The sequence below is a fragment of the Chelonoidis abingdonii genome, chromosome 11, assembly GCF_003597395.2.
Source record: "Chelonoidis abingdonii isolate Lonesome George chromosome 11, CheloAbing_2.0, whole genome shotgun sequence".
Classification (NCBI taxonomy): Eukaryota; Metazoa; Chordata; order Testudines; family Testudinidae; genus Chelonoidis; species Chelonoidis abingdonii.
Genome location: NC_133779.1, coordinates 19,712,600 through 19,734,731, shown reverse-complemented (window position 1 = coordinate 19,734,731; position 22,132 = coordinate 19,712,600). Strand labels below are relative to the sequence as shown.

The 22,132-nt window shown below is 68.7% G+C and overlaps 4 protein-coding genes across 4 annotated transcripts in view; all 4 read right to left on the bottom strand.

Moving 5' to 3' along the window:
* The window catches only part of ARHGAP4 (Rho GTPase activating protein 4), a 26,700-nt gene extending 21,887 nt beyond the window's left edge, over positions 1-4,813 (bottom strand). The window contains 6 exon segments of the mRNA XM_075071311.1: positions 1,873-1,988; positions 2,111-2,233; positions 2,235-2,293; positions 3,075-3,721; positions 4,312-4,330; positions 4,747-4,813. Coding sequence (XP_074927412.1) covers positions 1,873-1,988; positions 2,111-2,233; positions 2,235-2,293; positions 3,075-3,721; positions 4,312-4,330; positions 4,747-4,813 — 1,031 coding nt within the window.
* Positions 4,814-5,540: 727 nt separating this feature from the next.
* Positions 5,541-6,704, bottom strand: NUDT16 (nudix hydrolase 16). Its single transcript, XM_032795081.2, has 3 exons — positions 6,553-6,704; positions 6,039-6,311; positions 5,541-5,903 (listed from the first exon to the last, which is right to left on the bottom strand). Exons 1-3 carry the CDS (start codon positions 6,688-6,690, stop codon positions 5,718-5,720), a joined length of 597 nt encoding a protein of 198 aa, XP_032650972.1. The 5' UTR covers positions 6,691-6,704; the 3' UTR covers positions 5,541-5,717.
* An 833-nt stretch (positions 6,705-7,537) lies between these two features.
* Positions 7,538-9,541, bottom strand: LOC116833505 (N-alpha-acetyltransferase 10). The gene is given in 3 exon segments (XM_075071310.1): positions 7,538-7,801; positions 9,432-9,457; positions 9,460-9,541. Coding segments are annotated over 3 exon segments (312 nt in total). The 3' UTR covers positions 7,538-7,597.
* A 9,268-nt stretch (positions 9,542-18,809) lies between these two features.
* On the bottom strand, positions 18,810-21,832 carry AVPR2 (arginine vasopressin receptor 2). The gene is made up of 2 exons (XM_032795079.2): positions 21,028-21,832; positions 18,810-19,012 (listed from the first exon to the last, which is right to left on the bottom strand). The coding sequence occupies exons 1-2, from the start codon at positions 21,830-21,832 to the stop codon at positions 18,810-18,812; spliced, it is 1,008 nt and encodes a 335-aa protein (XP_032650970.2).
* Between the last annotated feature and the right edge of the window lie 300 nt (positions 21,833-22,132).

Genomic DNA, 22,132 nt, shown 5'->3' with positions numbered 1-22,132 from the left:
TAGAGCGCCCGCCCTGCCCACAGTCAGCAGCCCCTCACTGCCCAGGACCCACAGCCCTGAGCCGAGCCCTGCCCTACAGCGCTCATCACTCCTGGACCCGCAGACCCCCCCAGGAGCCCAGCCCCTGCCCCACTCAGACGCCCCTACCACTCCCGACCCACAGCCACCCAAGCCCAGCCTCCCTCAGCGCCCTCAACTCCCGACCCGCAGCCCCCCCGAAGCCCACCCTGCCCACTACAGCCCACCTCAAATACTCACCACACCGCGCAGCCCCCCTGAGCCCAGCCCTCGCCCATCCGGCGCCCCTCCACTCCCGACCCGAGCCACTAGCCCCGCTCCTGCCACCTCAGCGCCCCTCACTCCCAGACCCGCAGCCCCCCCCGAGCCCAGCCCTGCCCCTCAGCGCCCCTCACTCCTGACCCCGCACCCCCCGAGCCCAGCCCTGCCCCGTCCGGCGCCCCTCACTCCCGACCGCAGCCCCTAGCCCCGCCCTGCCCTCAGCGCCCCTCACTCCACGACCGCAGCCCCTGAGCCCGCCCTGCCCCGTCGGCGGCCCTTCACTCCCGACCGACCCACAGCCCCTGAGCCAGCCCCTGCCCTCAGTGCCCCCTCACTCCTGACCCGAAGCCCCCACGAGCCCAGCCCTGCCCCTCGCGCCCCTCACATCCCGACCCGCAGCCCGCCTGCCCTCAGCGCCACCTCACTCCCGACACCGCAGCCCCTGATCACCTCCTCAGCGCCCCTCAACTCCCGACCCACACCCCCCCGAGCTCAGCCTGCCCCTCCACGCCCCTCACTCCCGACCCGCAGCCCCTGGCCCAGCCGCTGCCCCTCAGCGCCCCTCACTCCCGACCCGGCAGCCCTAGCCCGCCCCATGCCCCTCAGCGCCCCTCACCCCGACCCGCAGCCCCTGAGCCCGCCCTGCCCTCAGCGCCCTCACTTCCCGACCCGCAGCCCCTGAGCCCGCCCTGCCCTCAGCGCCTCTCACTCCACGACCCGCAGCCCCCCGAGCCCAAGCCCTGGCCCCCAGCACCGCCTCCACTCCCGACCGCAACCCCTGAGCCGGGCCCTCCCACCCATCAGCGTCCCCTCAACCTCACCCGACCCCGGAGCCCTGGCCCCTCACCGCCCCGCCGCAGCGCCCCTCACCCCCGACCCTGCAGGCCCACTGAGGCCCACCCTGCCCCTCAGCGCCCCTCACATCCTGACACCGCAGCCACCTCCGAGCCCAGCCCTCCCCCAAGCGCCCCTCACTCCCGACCCGCAGACCCCTCGCCGCCTGCCCCACCGTCATCAGACGCACCATCACTCCCGACTCCGACAGCCGAGCCAGCCTGCCCTGCCGCTGCCCCCTCACTCCCGACCCCACGCAGCCCTGGCCTGCCCTGCCCCCGCCCGCCGGCGCCCTTCACTCCTGACCTCGCAGCCTCCGGCCCTGCCGCCGCCCATCAGCGCCCTCTGCCCTGCCTGCCCCACCGGAGCCCTCACTCCCGACCTGCAGCCTCCCGAGCCTGCCCTGCCACCGTACAGCAGCCACTGACACACCGACCCACGCGCCATCACTCCCGACCCAGCCCTGAGCCAGCCATCAGCGCCCCTCACCGCCGACCACAGCCCCTGAGCCCAGCCCTGCCCCTCACGCCGCCTACCCATCCCACAGCCCCCGAGCCCCGCCCTGCCCACATCAGCGCCCCTCATTCATCCAAACCCGGAGCCCCGCCTGCAGCCTAGCCGCCCATCACTCCCAGCCGCAGGCTAGCTGGGCGCTGGGCCAAACGCCCATTGCTGCAGGCTGGGAGCTGCCCCGACGCCTGGTCCCAACGCCCATGACTGCAGGCTGGGAGTTGCCCGCCTGTGGTCCCACGTAGTGAGAGATAGTCGGAGACGTCCGCATGGTAGTAGTTGCTGACAACGATTGGTGGCCTCAATGCTAGATAATCGTTCGGGCGTGTGCACTTCAACTGTGCGGCCAGGAACCGGGCCTGGCGCTGGGGTGGGGGTGGAAGACCCGTCAGCTGGGGGACAGCCAACTCCCCTGCACCCCAACCACAAAGCCAACCCCGCCACTTCCCTGAACCCTGACCCCAGGCCCTCCCCACAACCAGCTCACCTTCTCCACCAGCCGCTCCCCCCTTGCGAAAGGGAGGCGCGTCGCACACTCCTTGTCCTGTCCAGCTCCCACCCGGCTCGGGGGGCTGCCGGCTCCCCTCTTTTCCTCCTGCCGCTCGGCATCACCGCAGTTTGTTCTCCGCGCTCTGGCTCTCCGCGGTGGTGCGTCTGGTAGGTTTCATAGCTGCGGGGGTTGGGGGGGTCAGTGGGGAAGCTCGGAGCCTCCCAGCCCCTCCCGGCTGGGTTCGCACTCACCATCCTGCAGCTCCAGAATCAATCGTCAGCAGCTCGTCCTGCATCTGCTGTCGAGGTCTCGGCTCTGGGGCAGGGGGGGCAGCGTTAGAGATGGGGGGGCCCAAGATATTATCCCAATTAACCTCCCTTCCCACACTGACCACCGCACCAGAGGCATGGGACAGAACCCCAGGAACCCGTGGGAGAGAGCGAACCGGTCCTGCTGGAGGGAAGGGACCCAGGTGTCCGAGGCGGGGGGAGCAGGGCCTGGGGGGAGGGGAGGAAGGGACCCAGGAGTTCGGAGCAAGGGCCTGGGGGAGGGGAATGGACCCGGGATCTGGGGCAGGGGGAGCAGGGCCTGGAGGGAGGGGGGAAGGGACCCGGGAGTCCGGGGCAGGGGGAGCAGGGCCTGCGGGGGAGGGACCGGAGGACGGGGCAGAGGGAGCAGGGCCTGGGGGAGGGGGGGAGGGGAACAGGGAGGAACAGGGCAGGGGGAGCAGGGCCTGGGGGGAAGGAGGATGGGATCAACCCGCAGCCCCTGGCCCTGCCGGTGCCCCTCACTCCCGACCCGCAGCCCCCAGGCACCCCTCACTCCCAACCCGCAGCCCCTGGCCCTGCCGGTGCCCCTCACTCCCGACCCGCAGCCCCCAGGCGCCCCTCACTCCCAACGCGCAGCCCCCAGATGCCCCTCACTCCCAACGCGGAGCCCCCAGGTGCCCCTCACTCCCAACGCGGAGCCCACCTGGGGTGTTCCTTGGCCCCGCGCAGCCGGGCAGTGAATCTCTCTGACAGCTTCTCCAACCCGCGGGAATATTCCTGCTCCAGCTCAGCCTTTCGCCGCAGGAAGTCGCCCATGTCCTGGAGCAGCTGCAGCCGGACCTCGGCCTGGGCCTCCCGCCCCCGCTGCTGCTCCCCCAGTTGGCCACGCAGCTCTGCAGGGGGGGCAGCGTCAGCAGCGGGCGCCCAGGAGCCCTGGGGTGCAGGGAAGGGACCCAGGAGTCCGGGGCCCTCAGAACAGGGAAGGGACCCAGGAGTCTGGGGCCAGGGGAGCAGGGAAAGGGAGGGGACCCAGGAGTCTGGGGCCGGCGGAGCAGGGAAAGGGAGGGGACCCAGGAGTCCAGGAGCATCAATTTGTTTGCTGGGCACTTTCATTTCCTGGGCAGCTGCAGGGCTTGGGAGAGGGGGGAGCACGGGGGTGGGAATGGGGAAGTCTGCGAGCCCAGCTGGCGGGAGTGGAAGAGACCCCACCCCCCATGGCACCAGAGCTGGCTCAGGGGCCTGTCCCGTCTGGGGGGCACCAGCCGGGATCCAGCCCTGGGGCAGCAGCTGGTTTGCGGGGGAGAAGGATTGGAACAGGCCCCTGCACCTGCCCCCCCTTCTTTAACCGAGGCAGCACCTGACCCACTGATGGGGGGACAGAAGGCAGGCACTGCTGGCCCTGCCTGTGGCCCATCCCCCACCCTTTGGGGTACATGCCTGTGGCCACATTCGGGGAACCCCCCCCAGGGGAACCTTCCCTTCCCCCACATCCTGCCCCAGAGCCTCAAACCCACATATCCGGCAGGAGGGGCCAGTGCCTGCAACCCCCACAAGCCCTCACCCCCGCCTGGGTTCTCTCCCCAGCTCCGAGAGGGGAGGGGGGCTGGTGGGTTAGAGCAGGGGGGGCTGGAAGCCAGGACTCCTGGGTTCTCTCCCCAGCTCTGGGAGGGGAGGGGGGCTGGTGGGTTAGAGCAGGAGGGGCTGGGAGCCAGGACTCCTGGGTTCTCTCCCCGGCTCTGGAAGGGGAGGGGGGGCTCGTGGGTCAGAGCAGGGGGGCTTCTGGGTTCGCTCGGGGGGAGGGGCGGGCTGGGGGGGCGGGCTGGGAGCCCGGACGCCTGGGTTCTCTCCTGGCCCTGAACTCTGCTGGGATTCCCCAGCGGCTCTGTGGTAGGGAGGGGGGAGCGGGTGGGGGGGGTGAGGTAGTTGAACCGAGCTGAGAGGCCGGAACCTGCGGGGGAAGTTGCATTAAAAGCTGCTGATGGGCTGGGAGAGGCCGGGGTGCGGACTCCCCCCACTAGCCCCCGCAGCCAGAAGAGAACCCAGGAGTCCGGGCTCCTAACTCGCCCCCCGCTCTGACTCACCAGACCCCAGCGGGGGGTCCAGCCATCAGGCGACCCCCAAGCCACAGGGCGGGGGGACTCAGGTTGCGGGGGGCTCGGGGCAGCCCATTCAGCCCCCTCCCAATGCAACGCCTCAGCCCCACTGGAACCCCCCCAACAGCCCCGCCCCCAGCCTCCCATAGCCCCTCTGGGCTCCGCCCCTAGCTCACTGCCCCCTTCCCCACCCCCACCTTCTCAGCCCCCTTCCCCTGCAGCGCGGTCCCTGTAGCCCGGGGGGGGGGGCGCAGCCTCGCTCCCCCCTTACCTTTCGCCTGCGCCTCATATTCAGCCTGCGGCCAGCGCTCCTTGCGCGCCCTGCCCAGCGCGCTCATCCCGGCTGCGCGGGGGGCCCGATCCGAGCCGGGCAGGATCCTTCGCCCCCTCCGGGCGCTCAGCTGCGGGTCCCAGCGCCCCAAGCTGCGGATGCGCCTAGCCCCGCCCCCCGCGTCCGGCCCAATCCTGCGCGGGGGGGCGGGGGAAGGAAGTGGAGCATCCTTAACCCCTTGTGTGCTGCAGCCCCCCCGCCAGCCTGTCCCCCCGCTCCACAAGTGGCTGGGAGGTGGGGGCTGGACGCCAGAGAGAGACACCCCCCCCATGGCTCGGGTAGCGGGATCGGGCCCCCCCTAGAGACGTCACCTGCCACCAAGATGGGGGGCAGATGGTGACTCTAGAGCAGCCCCTCCCCCCGCCCCCGAATCTGCTTTCTCCAGCGTGGGAGACTGACACAGAGCCGGGCTGGCGGGGGCTGCGGGTCGGGAGTGAGGGGCACCGGCAGGGCTCAGCAGGGGGGTCCCTGTGGGTCCCCCCTCCCGCACAGACCCTCCCTGCCCCACACCCCACCTGACACCACCTGTTCCATTTCCCTCCTGGTTTATTTGTGTCGGGCCCAGAAACATCTCGGGGCAGTTGGGGGGGGCGGGGGGGGAGCAGCTGCCCTCCTTGATTCACCCACCGACCAAGGCAGGGGAGGGGGACAGAGGTAACTTTCTTCTTTTAAGCCCTTCCTGCTTGGACAGGAAGAGTCATAGCCCCCCCAGGATCTTTTGGGGGGCCTGAACCTGCCATCCCCTGAACCCCTCCCCTGCTCCAATCACAGCTTCCCCCCCACAAGTAACAAGGGGACCCCTTATCATTCCCTCCCCCCCGGACACCTGGGTCCCTCTCCCCAGGCCCCGGCCCTGCATAGGACAGGCTGCCTGTGGGTCGCCCCGCCCAGTCGTTTTTCGAGGGAGGGGGTCACGGTCCTTTCCGGGAGGCAGCGTCAGCCCGGCGGAGCTCGGCCTCGGGCACCAGCCCCAGGGCCCCCAGCGCCTGGAGAAGCTGCTCCCGGGCGCAGCCCACGAAGCTGTTGGACAGGAAAGTGGGGAGCCCCCCGGCCCCGTCCCGCAGCGTGTAGAGGGGGACGCGCACCAGCCCCAGGACCTGCAACGAGACGGGCTGGTTGTGAGCGCCCCCCACTGCCCCCCCTCCAGCCTCCCCGTCCCCCAGCGCCCCCTGCCCACACTCCACCCTTGCTGAGTCCTCTGGCCCCGGCTGCCATGGAAGGGCGCCCCCCACCTCCAGCCCGTGGTCCTTGGCGTTCGTGGCTCCGGCCTCCAGGGCCCGGAGCTGCTCCAGGCTGAGGCGCTTGGCGTAGAAATGAGCCACCAGGCGCTGGGGCGTCTCCTCGCAGCGCGCCCCGAGATAGTCGCCCTCGTCCAGGTTCAGGGGGGCCGCTCCGGGGCCCAGCTCCTCCCGCAGCTCCCGGTTCAGCCCGGCCTCCAGGGAGCCGTCCTGGGGGTCCACGAACCCCCCCGGGAACCCCAGCCGCCCGTCAAAGCGCATCTGCATCTGCGGGGGAGGGGGCAGGGTTAGCGGGGGCTCCGGGACAATCCTCCCCCCTGCAGGTTCATCGCCCCCGGCCTCCTCCCAGGTCCCTCTCTGCCCCGAAGAGCCCCCAGGCTCCTGCCCCCAGGGGATCCCCTTTCAACAGCCCCCCACAGGGACTTCAATGTGAGGATCTGCCCCCCCTTGCTACCCACCGGGGGGCGCCCCAGGGGCCCCCCCGTCACCCCCCAACTCAGCCCCCCACCAGCACGGCGTGGCGCAGCGGGACGCGCCCGAAGAGCCGCCCGGGGCAGGGCGCGCAGAGCAGGGCGTGACACGCGTGTCTCCAGCCGGGCCCGAGCTCCAGCGCCTCGGCACGAGACAAGAGCCGCGACTCGCCCATCGCCGTCGCCTCTAGCCTCCCACGGGGCCCCGCCCCTTTGTGCGCGCCCGGGGGGACGGGTCGCGCCGCGGCCAATCAGCGCCCGCCAATGGAACGCTGCGACACGCGCAGTCCCACGCGTGGGCGGGGCGAGTGGAACGTGAGCCCTCAGCTGGGCCGCGGGGCAGGGCGAATGGAATGTGGCGAACAGCTGGAAGACAGGATCCAATCAGCGGGCAGGCGCCCCCCAGCACAGCAGAGGCCCCCTGGCGGGGAAGGATGATGGACAGGAGGCTCCCCCCAGTGGACAGCAAGGGGTGTGAAATGGGGACTCCGAGGTCACCCCACTGGAGGGTGGGGGGTACCACAGGGATCTCCAGGGGGCCGTGGGATAGTGGGGGGCAGCAAGGAGGCTGGAGGAAGTGCGAACGGGAAGTTCCTGTACTAGGTGGTATGAACACACTGCGTGCCTCAGTTTCCCGCATGTGGAAGATGGTGAAGGGGGATGGGGCTGCTAATTCTTTTCACAGTGTAACCCCCATGTGGCTACTGGGAGCGGGGGGCCCACACCCAACAATGCCCAGCAACTAACAACCCTGGAGCCTGCCCCCTCCTCAGGCAGTCAGGTGGGGGCAGCCCCTGGGGGGCTGTGGTGGTTATGGGGGGCAGGGGTTTTGGGACTAACCCAGCTGGGCCACAACTCCATTACCTAAGGATGGGCCAGGCTGCGTCCAAACCTCCTTGCTCTCCCCCACATTCACCCCACCAGCAGACACGCTCGAGGTGGGGGTGCAAGGGCACGTCACACCAAGGGGGCTGTTCTGAGCCAGGCACCACCCCCAGGGGGAGGGCAGAGACCACACACACGCAGGGCTCATTAGTGACCTTTATTGGGCTGGCTGTGCTGCTGCCCCTGGGCGGGGGGGCCCTAGGAGGCCGAGTCGGAGGCCTCAGAACTGTCCTTCACATCCGTGCTCTCTGTGGCCTCGCTCACGTCCTTGCTATCGCCCCCACTGTCCTCGGGGGCCCCCGGGCCCCCTGCCACCCCCGGGCAGCAGTCCCCTCCATGATTGGCCTTGTGCTCCAGCGCCGGCTGCCGGGTCCGCTCCTTCAGCTCCAGCTGCTGCCTCAGCTGTGGGGAGAGGAAGGGTCAGGGGGGCCGGACAGCAGGGGCTGTAGGTCAGGAGTGAGGGGCTGTGACGTTACTGAGATAATCTGGGACCAACTGGAACATGGGTGCAACCCAGGTCCTGTAGTGGCACCAAATCGCACGTGCAGGGGGTGAGCTGCGGTGCCTAGGCCAGGTTGTGGGGTGCTGGGTAGGATTGTCCTGTCTGGGTGCATGTGTCATTTTGTATGAAGTTGTGAATATCGGCTCTGCCCTGTCTGTGCTTCAAACGCGGGCTGTGCCTCGGGGTGACACCCCAGACGAGTTGGGGTCAGCTCGGCCCGGCCGGCTTGGGGGCCCGTTACGGCCCATCAGCTACAACTGACCCATGGCGAGGAGGCAGATCCGCCTTGTGACTCGGCCAAGTGCAGGGCCTGGCCCATGTGACCCCAGGCTCCACCTTGCGGTAATTTTCCACAGGAAGGACAGAGAGGTTCTTACACCTGGAAAAGCCTAGAAAAGGCCGAGGCCTCGTCTCCACCTCGTCCTCAATCCTGCCCCAGAGCTCTGGGGACTTTGCTACGAACTGAAGCTCTGAACAAAGGATGAAATGACCTGTCCGCGGCGTGATGTTCCAGGGACGGTGATTTGAACTCCCATCATGGCATACAAGCCTACGCCAAGAACTCTGCATTCAGCTGTTGTGAACTGATTCATGTCAACCATCTAGCTCCCGTCTGGAATCTTTTCCCTTTATGACTAAACCTTTCCGACTGTAGATCTCAGAGGGTTTGGCACAGCGGTATGGGCGGTAAGATTGACGTGTGATGACCTGGCTCTGGGCTGATTCTTTGGATGAGAGCCGTTGGTGCCTTTTACTGGGGTGTTGGGTTTCATACCACCCACCTGCGGAGTGGCGCGGTGGGGATTACTGGAAACTGGAGTGTCGAGGGAACTCGTGTGTGAGACTCGTGGTCCGTGGGGTGAGACCAGGTCCTCTGGGGTCTGGCTGCTTTGGTGCCGGAGAGGTGGAGAAAGCCCAGCCCGGGGCATAACTGCGCTTTAAGTGATTGGTCCTGAATGGCACCTCAGTTGGGCTGGTGGTCGGGATGAGGGGCCAGCAGGGCGGGGGGGGCGGGGGCCAGGGCAGGTAGCAGGGTCAGTAGTAAGGGCCACTGTAGGCTGGGGCAGAGGGGGCCGGCGGCAAGGCGCGGGCCTAGCAGGGGATTCTGCGGTCATGGAGTGAGGGGCACACAGGGCTAGGGGGCAGGGCTGGGTGGGCAGGGGCTGTGTTGGAGTGAAGAGGGACCAGCCAGGGCTGGAGGGGGCAGGGCTGGGGTAGCAGGGATTGCGGGTTGGGAGTTAGGGGGCAGCGGCGGGGCGCTGTGGCTGGCAGGGGCGTGGGTCCAGAGCGAGGGGCACGGAGGGCTGGGGCGGGGGGGACGGTTGGGAGTGAGGGGCACCGGCAGACTGGGGGGGTGGGCAGAGCTGGGCTGGCCAGGGGCTGCGGGTCAGAGTGAGGGGTCACCAGCAGGGCTGGGGGGCTGCAGGTCAGGAGTGGGGGCAGCCGGCGGGGCTGGCTGGCAGCGGCTGCGGGTCAGGAGTGAGGGCACCGGCGGGGCTTGGGGGGCACGACACACACACTCTCTGGAACCTCGTCTGCAATCTGGGTAAGGTCCGTTTCCTGGCGTAGGGTCCTCCCGCGTCGCAGTAGTATTTGGGTTCCACCTTCGTGATCCGGGGGGTGGGAGAGCACGTTGGCATCGGGGGGTGCCAGGCTGACACTGCTCCCCTGCTGCCCACCGCCAGGTGCCCCCGCACTCACTGAACGTTGAGGGGTGTTGGATACAGGTGAAAGAGCCCCCGGTTAACTGCAAGAGAAGGGTGGGGGTCAGTAATGGGGCACGAGGCACCATCAGGGCTGGCCCCCTACGAACAGGGCAGGGGGAGCAAGGTGGAGAAGGTGCCCCAGCTGAGGCAGGACTCTGGGCAGAGGTGGGGGGCACAGAGCAGTGGGGGTTAGGTGAAGATCGGGGGGTTACTGCAGACCAGCACGGGAGGCTAGCTTTCACTGGCAGGGTGGGGGGACAGAGGGTTGGTGTGTTCATCAGTGTGTGGGGTGTTACCGACATTGGGGGGGGTTCAGCCTTCCCAACAAGCGCCCTTCAGGTAGGCAAACAGAAAGGCAAAAAGCGGCCCGTGGCCGCTGAGGAGACGCACACACGCCGCAGCTCACCCAGGGACTGGGCATAGAACCGCTCCGAAGACAGGCCTCCCCCGGAAGTGTGGGGACGAAGACAGAAAGGGGGACGTGACAATCATGGGCCCTCAACGCTCCTGCAACAAAAACCTGAAACCGCTGAACGGGGAACGTGCTGGCCCCAGGCAAAGGGTTTTTCTCCTGGCATGAAAAGCTGGGAAAGCGCAAGAACAGCCTGGCCTGTTTATGCTGGGGGGCAAGGCGGGAAACCTCGGGGGAGGGCAGTTCCTGGGCGGGGGGGTCCCGGGGGGGGGATTCCCAGACATGCGGGCTGGGGGGTCCAGGGTGGGGATCAGACGGGGAGCAGGGGGTCCCCGGCAGTCTGGGGCTGGGCGCTCCCAGGTCGGGGCTCCCCGCGCATCCTTGGGGCTGGGGGGCCCCGGGTGGGGCTGGGGGGGCTCAGACTTTGGCGGACGTGCACGGGAGACATACTTGGATTGAATTCCGATCATCGGCGCGGGACCCTGTCGGTCCCATCAGCTTCTGCGCCAGCCCCAAGGCGCCGGTGGGAACGTTCACGGCCTGGGAGCAGGGGGTGTCTTGACCTGCACCCGGACCCCCTGAGACGGGGTTGCCCACCAGTCACCCCTGCCCCCTCAATACGGGGTGCCCACCCCACCTGCCCTCCCTCGAACAATGTGCACCGCTCCCAATAGGCCGGGCACCGCTCCCTCCAGCCTCTCCCCCTGTGCACCCCACGACCAGGGAGGTGAATTGTGTCGTGGGGCAGGTCGTGGGGTCCTCTCCCTAGGACTGACAGGAGAGGAGTCAGCATGGAGTCCCAGAGGCGAGCCAGCCCAGTGGGCAGAATGGGGGGGCGGAGGGACAGGCCACAGGGGAGGGGCATGGGAGGCTGAGAGGGCAAGAGGATGGGGTGCAGGGCAGCGAGCAAGCAGAGTGGGGGCAGGAACAGGGGAGCTGAGAGGGCGAGAGGACAAGGGGGGCGAGGGGCGGATTGGGGGGCCAGGGCACAGGGAGCTGAGAGGGGAAGACAAGGGGGCTGAGGGGGGCTGGGGGGCGGCAGGGCACCGGGGAGCTGAGAGGCGGAGAGGACAAGGGGGCGAGGGGGCGGCTTGGGGGCAGGGCACCAGGGGAGCTGAGAGGGGAGGAACAAGTGGGGGAGGGGCGGATTGGGGGGTGGTAGTGTGCGACGGGGAGCTGAAGAGGGAGAGGACAAGGGGGGCGAGGGGCGGCTGGGGGGGGGGCACGGGCACAGGCAGAGCTGAGAGGAGAGACAGGGGGGCGAGGGGCGGCCTTGGGGGCAGCAGGGAGCTGAGAGGGGAAGAGGACAAGTGGGGGCGAGGGGGCGGATTGGGGGGGGCGGCGCAGACAGGGAGCTGAGAGGGGAGCGGACAAGGGGGGCGAGGGGGCGGATTGGGGGGGCAGGGCACAGGGGAGCTGAGAGGGGAGAGGACAAGGGGGGCGGGGCGGACTGGGGGGGCAGGGCACAGAGAGCTGAGAGGGGAGAGGACAAGGGGGTGAGGGGGCGGATTGGGGGGCAGGGCAAGGGGAGCTGAGACGGGGAGAGGCCAAGGGGGCGAGGGGGTGGATGGGTGGGCCAGGCACATCACGGAGCTGAGAGGGAAGACAAGGGGGGCGAGGGGGGACTGGGGGGGGGCAGGGCACAGGAGAGCTGAGAGGGGAGAGGACCAAGGGGCGAGGGGGCGGATTGGGGGGGCAGGGCACAGGGGAGCTGAGCAGGGGAGAGGACATAGGGGGGCGAGGGGCGGATTGGGGGGGCAGGGCACAAGGGGAGCTGAGAGGGAGAGACAGGGGGGCGAGGGGGCGGATTGGGGGGGCAGGCACAAGGGGAGCTGAAGAGGGGAAGAAGGACAGGGGGGCGAGGGGGCAGATTTTGGGGCGGGCACAGGGGACTGAGAGGAGAGGACAGGGGGGGCAGGGGGCGGGATTGGGGGGGCAGGCACAGGGGAGCTGACGAGGGGAGAGACAAGGGGGGCAGGGGGCTAAGAATTGGGGGGCAGGGCACAGAGGAGCTGAGAGGGAGAGGACAGGGGGGCAAAGGGGGCAGATTGGGGGGCAGGGAACGAGGAGCCTGAGAGGGGGAGAGGACAAGGGGGCGCCAGGGGCGGAGTTGGGGGGGCCGCTGCCCAGCTCCACGACTCCTATCTTTGGCCAGCACGTAGCCCACGATCTTGCTGTTCTCGTCCTCGGCGATGTAGGAGAACTGGGGGGAACGGGCCGGGTGAGATGGGGGGGCGGGGGGGCTCTATCCAGGACCGTCAACGTCCTCCCCCTGCTCTACATACTCAGCTTCCCTGGAATGCCCCTCTCCCGTTTCCGCCCCCGGGGACACCCCAGCGGCCCGCCCTCCTCCCCGCCGCTCCCCCCCCGGCGCAATGCGGCAGGAGACAGCCCCGTGTAGAAATATATATTTATCTGGTAAGTTTCTCCGGGCCAGGCAGAGCAGGTTGCAAAATGCTGCATTTCGTCAAGGTCCTCGGGCTGCGGGGGGGCGCGCGTCAGCGCGGTGACCCAGGCCACCCCGCCCCCGCCCCGAGCCCCCGGGGACCCAGGCCCCCGCCCGCCTCGGGACCCAGGCGTCCGGCCCCGCCCGAGCCCCCCCGGGGACCCAGGCGTCCGGCCCGCCCCGCCCTCGGGACCCAGGCGTCGGCCCGCCAGGGACCCAAGGACCCAGGGCGTCGGGCCCGCCCCGCCCCCTCGAGCCCCCCGGGACCGCCAGCGTCCGGCGCCGCCGAGCGCCCCCGGGACCCAGGCCCCCGCCCCGAGCCCCCGCCCCAGGCGTCCGGCACCGCCCGGGGACCCCAAGGACCCAGCGTCTCGGGCCCGCCCCCGCTTGTCCCGAGCCCCGGGGACAGCGTCCGGGCGCCCGCCCTCCGGGACCCAGGCGTCCGGCCGCCGCCCCCACCGCCGCGTTTCCGATGTTCAGGCTCCGGTCGCTCGGCTCCGCGTCTCCTCCCTGCCGGAGGCGGCTCGCGCGGACTGCCGAGACCCAGGGGGTGGTTCCCGGACACCCGCTTCCCCAGCGGTCCGCCAATACCTGCGCCGGCGGGCGCAGAGGGGCTGGCAGCGAACGCCAATCGCGGCGCGAAGCCGGTCATCCCCGAGTCAGTCAAGTCGCATGGCCGTTCCGCAGCCGCTTGCGCGCTCATTCGGTGAAGGCCTGGCATGGGCATCCGGAAGGCGAGGGTTTATGTCACAGGCCGGAGTGGGAGCAGCGGTTCCGAGACGCGCTGGCCGGCCAACTCGGACACCCGATGCCGCACAAGGCCTGCTCAGAATCAATACTGACCATCCCAGTTCCGGACATGTGGTTGTGATCCGTCTCTTCACTTTAGCCATCACAGCACACAATTCTCAAAAGTCCAATCACCTATGGAAGATTTAAGTGACGCCAGGCACTGGAGCTCTACTGTAACACAATAACTAGACCAGAGAGAAAGTTGGACGTTTCACCACCCATTCAACGGCAGGCAACAGCTCCTCTTAGAGCCCTGCTAGTCCGCCAGCCGACATCAGAAGCTGCATGTCTATCCGGTGACAGCGACATAGTCCAATGAGGGGTGCAGCTATGAGAACACGTGCTACGACTCGAGCTCCCTATAGCAGTGCCCCACCCCGACACCCCCCTGTGCAGTGTACGAGCCCACCCGCACAGAGCGGGGGAGGGGCGCAAGTTGGTGGGAGGTAGGGGCAGGGTTTTTCAGGGTCTGGCGTCCCTCCTGCCCAGATGTGGCAGCCACTGAGGGAGCAGGCCGACGCCCCGGGCGAGGGGCACAGCGGGGACAGGGACCGCCGCACGTGGGTGAAACCCAACTGCGGGGGCTGGGGAGCCCGGACTCCTGGGTTCTCTCCGCTTCTGGGAGGGAGTGCGGGGCCCTATGGTGTAGAGCAGGGGGGGGCGTGGATGCCAGACTCCTGGGTTTGTCCGGCTCTGGGAGGGCGATGGCTGTGGCTTGAGGGGTAGGAGGGGGCTGGGAGCCCAGGACCGTGGGTTCTCGCCGGTCTCTGGGAGGGGAGTGGGGGCTGGGGGTCAGAGCGGGGATGGGCCTGGGAGCCCGAGACGCTGGGTCTCTGGCCATCTTGGGAGGGAGATGGAGTTTAGTGGTTAGAGTTGGGGGGGGGTGGAGGCCCGACGTCCTGGGTTCTCTTCCCGCCTCTGAGGGAGTGGTGATGGTGCAGGGAGCAGGGGGGCTGGACCCGATCCTTGGGTTCTCTCTCCCGGCTCTGGGAGGGGAGTGAGGCTGGTGGGTCAGAGCAGGGGGGGGACTGGGAGCCCGGCCCTCCGGTTCTCCTCCCGGCTCTGGAGGGGCAAAGTGGAGGGCTGTTGGGGTCAGAAGGCAGGGGGGGCTTGGGAAGGCCCGGACTCCTGGGTTCTCTTCCTGGCTCTGAGAGGGGAGTGGGGCTGGTGGTCAGAGCAGGAGGGCTGGGAGCCCGGACTCTGGGTTCTCTCCCGGCTCCTGGGAAGGGCATGGTTGCTGATGGGTTAGAGCAGGGGGCTGGGGAGCCCGGATCCCTGGGTTCTCTCCCGCGCTCTGGGAAGGGAAGTAGGGCTTGGCGTCAGGAGTGGGGGCTGGGAGCCCGGACTCCTGGGTTCTCTCTCGGCTCTGGGAGGCAGTGGTGGCTGGTGGGGTTAGAGCCAGGGGGGCTGGGGAGCCGGACTCCGGGTTCTCTCCCGCTCTGGAATGGAGTGGGGCTGCGGTGAGCAGGGGGGGCGGGAGCCCAGACCCTGGGTTCTCTCCCCGCTCTGGAGGGAAGTGGGGCTTGATGTGAGCAGGGGGCTGGAGCCCGGATCCTGGCCGTTTCTTCAGCTCTGGGAGGGCAGTGGGGCTGGTGGTCAGAGCAGGGGGCTGGAAGCCGGCTCCTGTTCTCTCCCCAAGCTCTGGGGGGGAGTCGGGCCCCGCTTACCGCCCACCGTGGTCAGACCGCCAGCCGGGGTGGGACCCGATCCTGGGTTTCCCCTCTCTGCTGTTGGGGGGCTATTAACCTTCCGGACTACTGGATTCTCTCCTCGGCTCCCTGGGCAGGGGTCGGGCCCGTGTCCCTACTCAGCGGGTGGAAGTATCTGTTCTTGTGACGCCATCTACTGGTGAGCCCACCACCACACCTCATCCGGTCATTCTACTTCGCCCCCGACGGGCCCGGCCAGTATCACAGACCTCTCTCTCCTACCCGAGCTTCTTATTGGGTGTACTTTCACAGGTGCGGTTGGCCCCTCGGGAGTGGCGTGTAATGGGTCCCTTTGCTCCTCCAAAGGGATCCAGCCTCACTCAAGTGTGACCCCCCGCCAGACTAGATTCCCTGACTTGGCCCTCCAGTAACCTCCCGGTCTGGCTTGTAGTAGCACCCGTGTCTGTCCCTGGGGCTCTTGGCTCCCGTGGGGGGCTCTCAGGCCGGGGGGTCGGCTCAGTTCCCCCCCCTGGTGAGTGCCCGTGAGGTGAGTCGCGGCGCAGAGGACCTCCGGTGTGCGGGCCGGGGCAGCCGGGCACATGAGGCGGCTCAGCTCCCCCGAGACGGCTGCTGCTGAAAGCCGCGTAATATCCAGGGGTTAGTGCTATGTCTGTTTCAGGCTGGCTCAGTAACATCAGCAGGTAAAGCTGGTTCCTGGGGGGAACAGGGGGAAGTCAGCTCTGCCAGTGCCTCACTCACCGACTGCAGCCCCCACCAGTCTGGCCGGTGCCCCTCCAACTCCGGACCTGCAGCCCCCTGGCCCCACAATAGCGATCCCCCACTCGACCACAGCCCTGCTAGCCCATGCCCTGGGCTTCCCCTCCATCCAGCTCTGCGGTGCCCTTCCTCTGACTGCAGCTGCCCAGCTCTGCGCGTGTCCCTCACTCCGACCGAGCCCCTACCTCTGCGTTGCCCTTACCATAACTCTCTTTCTTGTCGTCCGACTGCAACCTCCCTCTCTGCCGTGCCACTTACTCCCGACCGTCAGACCCACCAGCTCTGCGGTGCCCTCATCCCGCCCGCAGCCCTCCTGCTCTGCGGTGCCCTCACTCCTGACCAGCCCCCAGCTTGGCCCGTGCCCCTTCACGTCCATGCAGCCCTCGCCTGCGGTGCCCTTCACGGTTTTTTTTTTTTTGGAGGGGGGTTGGCTGCAAACCCAGGAATCCAGGGGGCGAATCTACCAGGAACCCAGGCCTGTGATTCTGGGGAGTGGGGGCACTGACACTGAACCCAGGCGTTCAGGGCCATGGAGGAGAAACTTCCCGGGGACCCAGGCGTCCGGCCCCGCCCCCCGCACCCGCGCGTTCCGGATGTTCATGGCTCCGGCTCCGGCTCCGGCTCCGCGTCTCTCTCCCGGAGGCGGCTCCGCGCGGCTGCCGAGACCCAGGGGGTGGTTCCCGGACAGGCCCCGCCTCCCCAGCGGATCCCGCCAATACCCTGCCCCGGCGGGGCGGCAGAGGGGTGGCCGCGAACAGCCAATCGCGGCGCGAAGCCGGGGTCATCCCCGAGTCAGTCAATCGCATGGCCGTTCCGCAGCACGCTGCGCGCTCATTGGGTGAAGGCCTGGCCAATCGGCCGGAAGGGCGAGGGTTGATGTCACTAGGCGGAGTGGGAGCAGCGGTTACCCGAGACCGCGCTGCCGGCCAATCGGACACCCCGATGCCGCACAAGGCCCGCCTCAGAATCAAACTGACCAATCCCAGTTCCGGAGATTGGTTGTGATCCGTCTCTTCACTTTTAGCCAATCACAGAGCACAATTCCTCAAAAAGTCCAATCACCTTATAGGAAGAGTTAAGTGACGCAAGGACTGAGCCTACTTAACCAATAACAGACCAGGAGAGAAGAGATTGACGTTTTCACCACCCATTCACCGGCAGGCAACAGCTTCCTCTTAGAAGCCTGCCTAGTCCCGCCAGCAGCCAATCAGAAGCTGGCATGTCCTACGGTGACAGCGACATAGTCCAATGAGGGTGCAGCTAGAGACACGTGCTACGACTCCGAGCTTCCCTATAGCAGTGCCCCACCCCCCACCCCCTGTGCAGTGCTACCCCCCAGCCCCACAGAGCGGGGGAGGGGCGCAGTTGGTGGGGGTGGGGCAGGGTTTTCAGGGTGCTGGGTCCCCCCCTGCCCAGATGTGCAGCCAGCGAGGAGCAGGCCCGAGGCCCGGGCGAGGGGCACAGCGGGGACAGGGACCGGCCGCACGTGGGTGAAACCCAACTGCGGGGGCTGGGAGCCCGGACTCCTGGGTTCTCTCCCGGCTCTGGGAGGGGAGTGGGGGCTGGTGGTCAGGAGCAGGGGGGCTGGGATCCAGGACTCCTGGGTTCTCCCTCCGGCTCTGGGAGGGCAGTGTGGCTATGATGGTTAGAAAGCAGGGGGGCTGGGAGCCCGGACCCTGGGTCCTCCCTTCTCCCCCTCAGGGCCGCGCCCCCGCTCTGGGAGGGGAGTGGGGGCTGGTGGGTCAGAGCAGGGGGGCTGGGAGCCCGGACTCCTGGGTTCTCTGCCCAGACTGTGGAGGGCAGTGGGAGCCTGGGTTAGAGTCTGGGGGGCTGGGAGCCCAGACGGCCTGGGTCTCTACCGGCTCGGAGGGGAGGGAAGTGGAGGGCTCCTGATGGCTCTAGAGCTGGTGGGGGGGGCTGGAGCCCGGATCTCCTGGGTTCTCTCTCCCGGCTCTGGGAGGGGAGTGAGGGCTGGTGGGTCAGAAGCAGGGGGGGGCCTGGAGCCCGGACTCCTGGGTTCTCTCCCGGCCTCTGGGAGGGGAGTGGAGGGCTGGTGGGGTCAGAGGCAGGGGGGGCTGGGAAGCCCGGACTCCTGGGTTCTCTCCTGGCTCTGAGAGGGGAGTGGGGCTGGTGGTTCAGAGCCAGGAGGGGCTGGGAGACCCGAGTACTCCTGGGTTCTCTCCCGGCTCTGGGAGGGCAGTGGTGTGGGCTGATGGGTTAGAGCAGTGGGGGGCTGGGAGCCCGGACCCTCCTGGGTTCTCTCCCGCGCTCTGGGAAGGGAAGTAGGGCTGGCGGTCAGAGCAGGGGGGGCTGGGAGCCCGGACTCCTGGGTTCTCTCCCGGCTCTGGGAGGGCAGTGGTGGCTGGTGGGTTAGAGCAGGGGGGGCTGGGAGCCCGGACTCCTGGGTTCTCTCCCGGCTCTGGGAAGGGAGTGGGGGCTGGCGGTCAGAGCAGGGGGGGCTGGGAGCCCAGACGCCTGGGTTCTCTCCCGGCTCTGGGAGGGAAGTGGGGGCTGATGGTTAGAGCAGGGGGGGCTGGGAGCCCGGAATCCTGCGTTCTCTCTCCAGCTCTGGGAGGGCAGTGGGGGCTGGTGGTCAGAGCAGGGGGGCTGGAAGCCCGGACTCCTGGGTTCTCTCCCCAGCTCTGGGAGGGGAGTGGGGGCTGGTGGTCAGAGCAGGGGGCTGGGAGCCCGGACTCCTGGGTTCTCTCCCTGGCTGTGGGGGGGCTATTAGCCCGGACTCCTGGGTTCTCTCCTGGCTCTGGGCAGGGGTGGGGGTGTTATCTAAAAGCGGGTGGAAGTAGATCTGTTTGTGACGCCATCTACTGGTGATCAGACCAAACTACACCGCGTCCATCTACTTCCGCCGCCCCCGGCCCCAGTGATCACAGACCCTCTCTCTCCTTCCCCACTTTTATTGGGGTGACTTTCACAGGTGCCGGTTTGGCCCCTCAGGGAGTGGCGTGTAAATGGGGGTCCCTTTGCTCCTCCAAAGGGATCCAGGCCTCACTCAAGTGTGACCCCCCCAGCTAGATTCCCCTGCTGGCCCCTCCAGGAACCCCTCCCCCGGCTCTGGCTTGTAGGACACCGTGTCTGTCCCTGGGGCCCCTGGCTGCCCGTGGGGGGCTCTCAGGCCGGGGGGTCCCGGCTCAGCCCCGAAGTGCCCGTGAGGGTGGAGTCGCTGCGCAGGGACCCGGTGCGGGGCCGGGGCAGCCGGGGGCACATGAGGCGGCTCAGCTCCCCCGAGACGCTGCTGCTGAAAGCCCCGTAAATCCAGGGGTTCGTGCAGCTGTTCAGGCTGGCCAGTAACATCAGCAGGGTAAAGGCTGGTCCTGGGGGGGAAGAGGGGGAAGGTCAGCTCTGCCAGTGCCCCTCACTCCCGACCTGCAGCCCCCCCAGCTCTGCCGGTGCCCCTCACTCCCGACCTGCAGCCCCCTGGGCCCCCCAGCATAGCCGATGCCCCTCACTCCCGACCCACAGCCCCTGCTAGCCCAGCCCTGGGCTTCCCCCACCCAGCTCTGCCGGTGCCCCTCACTCCTGACCTGCAGCTCCCAGCTCTGCCGGTGTCCCTCACTCCCGACCCGCAGCCCCCACCTCTGCCGGTGCCCCTCACTCCCGACCTGCAACCCCCTGCTCTGCCGGTGCCCCTCACTCCCGACCCGCAGACCCCCCAGCTCTGCCGGTGCCCCTCACTCCCGACCCGCAGCCCCTCTGCTCTGCCGGTGGCCTTCTACTCCCTGACCCGGCTTAGCCCCCCAGCCTCTGCGGCTGACCCCTCACTCCCGACCTGCAGCCCTCATGCTCTGCCGGTCCCTCACTCCGACCGCAGCCCCCAGCTCTGCCTAGTGCCCCTTCACTCCCACCCCGCAGCCCCCCAGCTCTCCGGTGGCCCTCACTCCCACCGCAGCCCCCAGCTTCTGCCGGTGCCCTTCACTCCCGACCCGCAGCCCCCTGCCTCTGCCGGTGCCCCACTCCGACCTGCAGCCCCCCCCAGCTCTGCTAGTTGGCCCCTCACTCCCGACCCGCAGCCCCCCAGCTCTGCCTAGTGCCCCTCACTCCCCACCCGCAGCCCCCCAGCTCTGCCTGTGCCCCTCACTCCCGACCCGCACGGCCCCGGCCGGTGCCCCTCAACTCGCACCCGCAGCCCCGCTCTGCCCGGTTGCCCCCTCACTCCGACCCACAGCCCCCCAGCTCTGCCGGTGCCCCTCACCCTCCGGACTGCAGCCCCCCAGCTCTGCCGGTGCCCCTCACTCCGACCTGCGCCCCCAGCCTGCCGGTTGCCCCTCACTCCGACTGCAACCCCCTGCCTGCCGGTGTCCCTCACTCCCAACCGCAGCCCCACTCTGCCGGTGCCCCTCGACTCCCGACCTGCAACCCCCTGCTCTGCGCTGTGCCCCTCACTCCCGCCCGCAGCCCCCACCTCTGCGCCGGTTCCCCTCACTCCCGACCTGCAGTCCCCTGCTCGCCGGTCGCCCCTCACTCCCGACCTGCAGCCCTGGCCCCCAGCATAGCCAGTGCCCCCACCCCGACCCACAGCCCCTGCTAGCCCAGCCCTGGGCTTCCCCCACCCAGCTCTGCGGTGCCCCTCGCTCCTGACCACAGCCCCCTGCTCTGCTGGTGCCCTCACTCCCGACCTGCAGCCTTCTAATGAGCGTCTCTGGGCTCAGAACTGGGCGGGGCTGGGGGTGCCAGGGGGTGAGTGTCCAGGCAGGCCGGGGTGCTGAGATGGAGTGTCCAGGCAGATGGGGTTGCGGGGGTCTCTGGGCCGGGGGGAGGGGAGTGCCGGGGGGAGGGTCTCCAGGGACAGGGGGAGGGGCTGGTGCAGGGAGTGAGGTCCCGGGACGGGAGGGTGCAGCGGTGTGAGGTGTCTCGCTAGGCGGGTGCTGGGAGAGTCTCCATACAGGACAGTTCTGGCGAGGTGTCCAGGCTTGGAGTGGTGTGCAGGGCGGGGGGTGAGCTCGGAGCGAGGTCTCCATGCAGGGGGCGAGGTCTCCGGCGGAGGGGAGGGGGCTGTGTTGGGGGAGCGTCTCTGGGCGGGGGGAGGTAGGGCAGTCTCCGTGCAGGGGGGGAGGTCTCCAGGCAGGGGGGAGGGGCTGTGCTGGGAGGGGAGATCTCCAGGCCAGGAGAGGGGCTGTGTTGGGGGGAAGGTCTCTGAGTGGGGAGAGGTAGGGGATGCAGGTCTCCGTGCAGGGGGGGAGGTCTCCAGGCCAGGGAGGTGAGGTGTCTGGGCAGGGCGGGTGTGGAGGGGAAGGTCTCCAGGCAGGTGGGAGGTCTCCAGGCCAGGGTGTGTGCAGGGGGGGAGTCTCCATGCAGGGGGGGGGAGGTCTCCAGGCCAGAGGGGTCTCACCTTCCACAGGCGCCCGGGGATCCCACACGGCCCAGAGCTGGACGCAGAAGTAGGGGGCCCAGCAGAGCACGTAGACCAGCACGATGACCAGCGTCATGCGCAGTGTCTTGGCCACGGCCGCCGAGACCCCCCTGCCCTGGGCCCCCTGGGGGCCCCGCGCCAGGCTCCTGGCCACCTCGCGGAAGATCAGGGCCTGGCAGGCGGCAATGAAGAGGGTGGGCAGGGCGAAGACCATGAGGGTGACCCAGCTGACGTAGGCCCGGGCCCCCCAGGGCTCGGCGAAGGTGGCCCAGCAGTCGCTGGCTCCCTCCGGCAGCCGCACCTTGGAGAAGATGAAGAGCTGGGGCAGGCTGAGCAGCAGCGCGGATCCCCACGCTACCACCAACGGGGCCTTCCAGCTGACGCGGCCCCGGCGGAAGGCCACGGCTGGCCGGCAGATGGCCCGGTGCCTGTCGTAGGTCATGGCCAGGATGACGTAGGACGAGGCGAACATGGCCACCACCTGCAGGTACTTGATGGCCCGGCACAGGGGGTCGGGGCCCAGGAACCGGTCGGTGATGTCCCACAGCAGCTGCGGCAGCACCTGGAAAAGGGCCACCGCCAGGTCGGCCAGGCACAGGTGGCAGATGAAGCGGTGCATGGGGGTGGAGCGGGCGCGGCGCCGGCCCAGCGCTGCCAGCACCAGCCCGTTGCTCAGCGTGGCCAGCACGAAGACCACGCTCAAGATGGTCACCTCGGCCACGGCCAGGGCCGGGTCGCGGTCGTCCGGGAGGGAGGCGTTGGGAGCCAGGGAGGCGTTGGCCATGGTGGGCTGGAGGGAGAGGGACGGGGTGAGGGGGGCCTCACAACAGGCAGCCCCCGGCCGACACCACAGCGCAGCAAGCAGGGTCCTGGCGCATAACAACGGCCGTACCGGATCAGAGCAAAGGTCCAGCTAGCCCAGTATCTGTCTGCCAACAGTGGCCAATGCCAGGTGCCCCAGAGGGAGTGAAGCTAACAGGTAATGATCAAGTGATCTCTCTCCCGCCATCCATCTCCACGCTCTGGTGAACAGAGGCCAGGGACCCCATTCCTTACCCAGCCTGGCTACTAGCAGCGTGAAGCC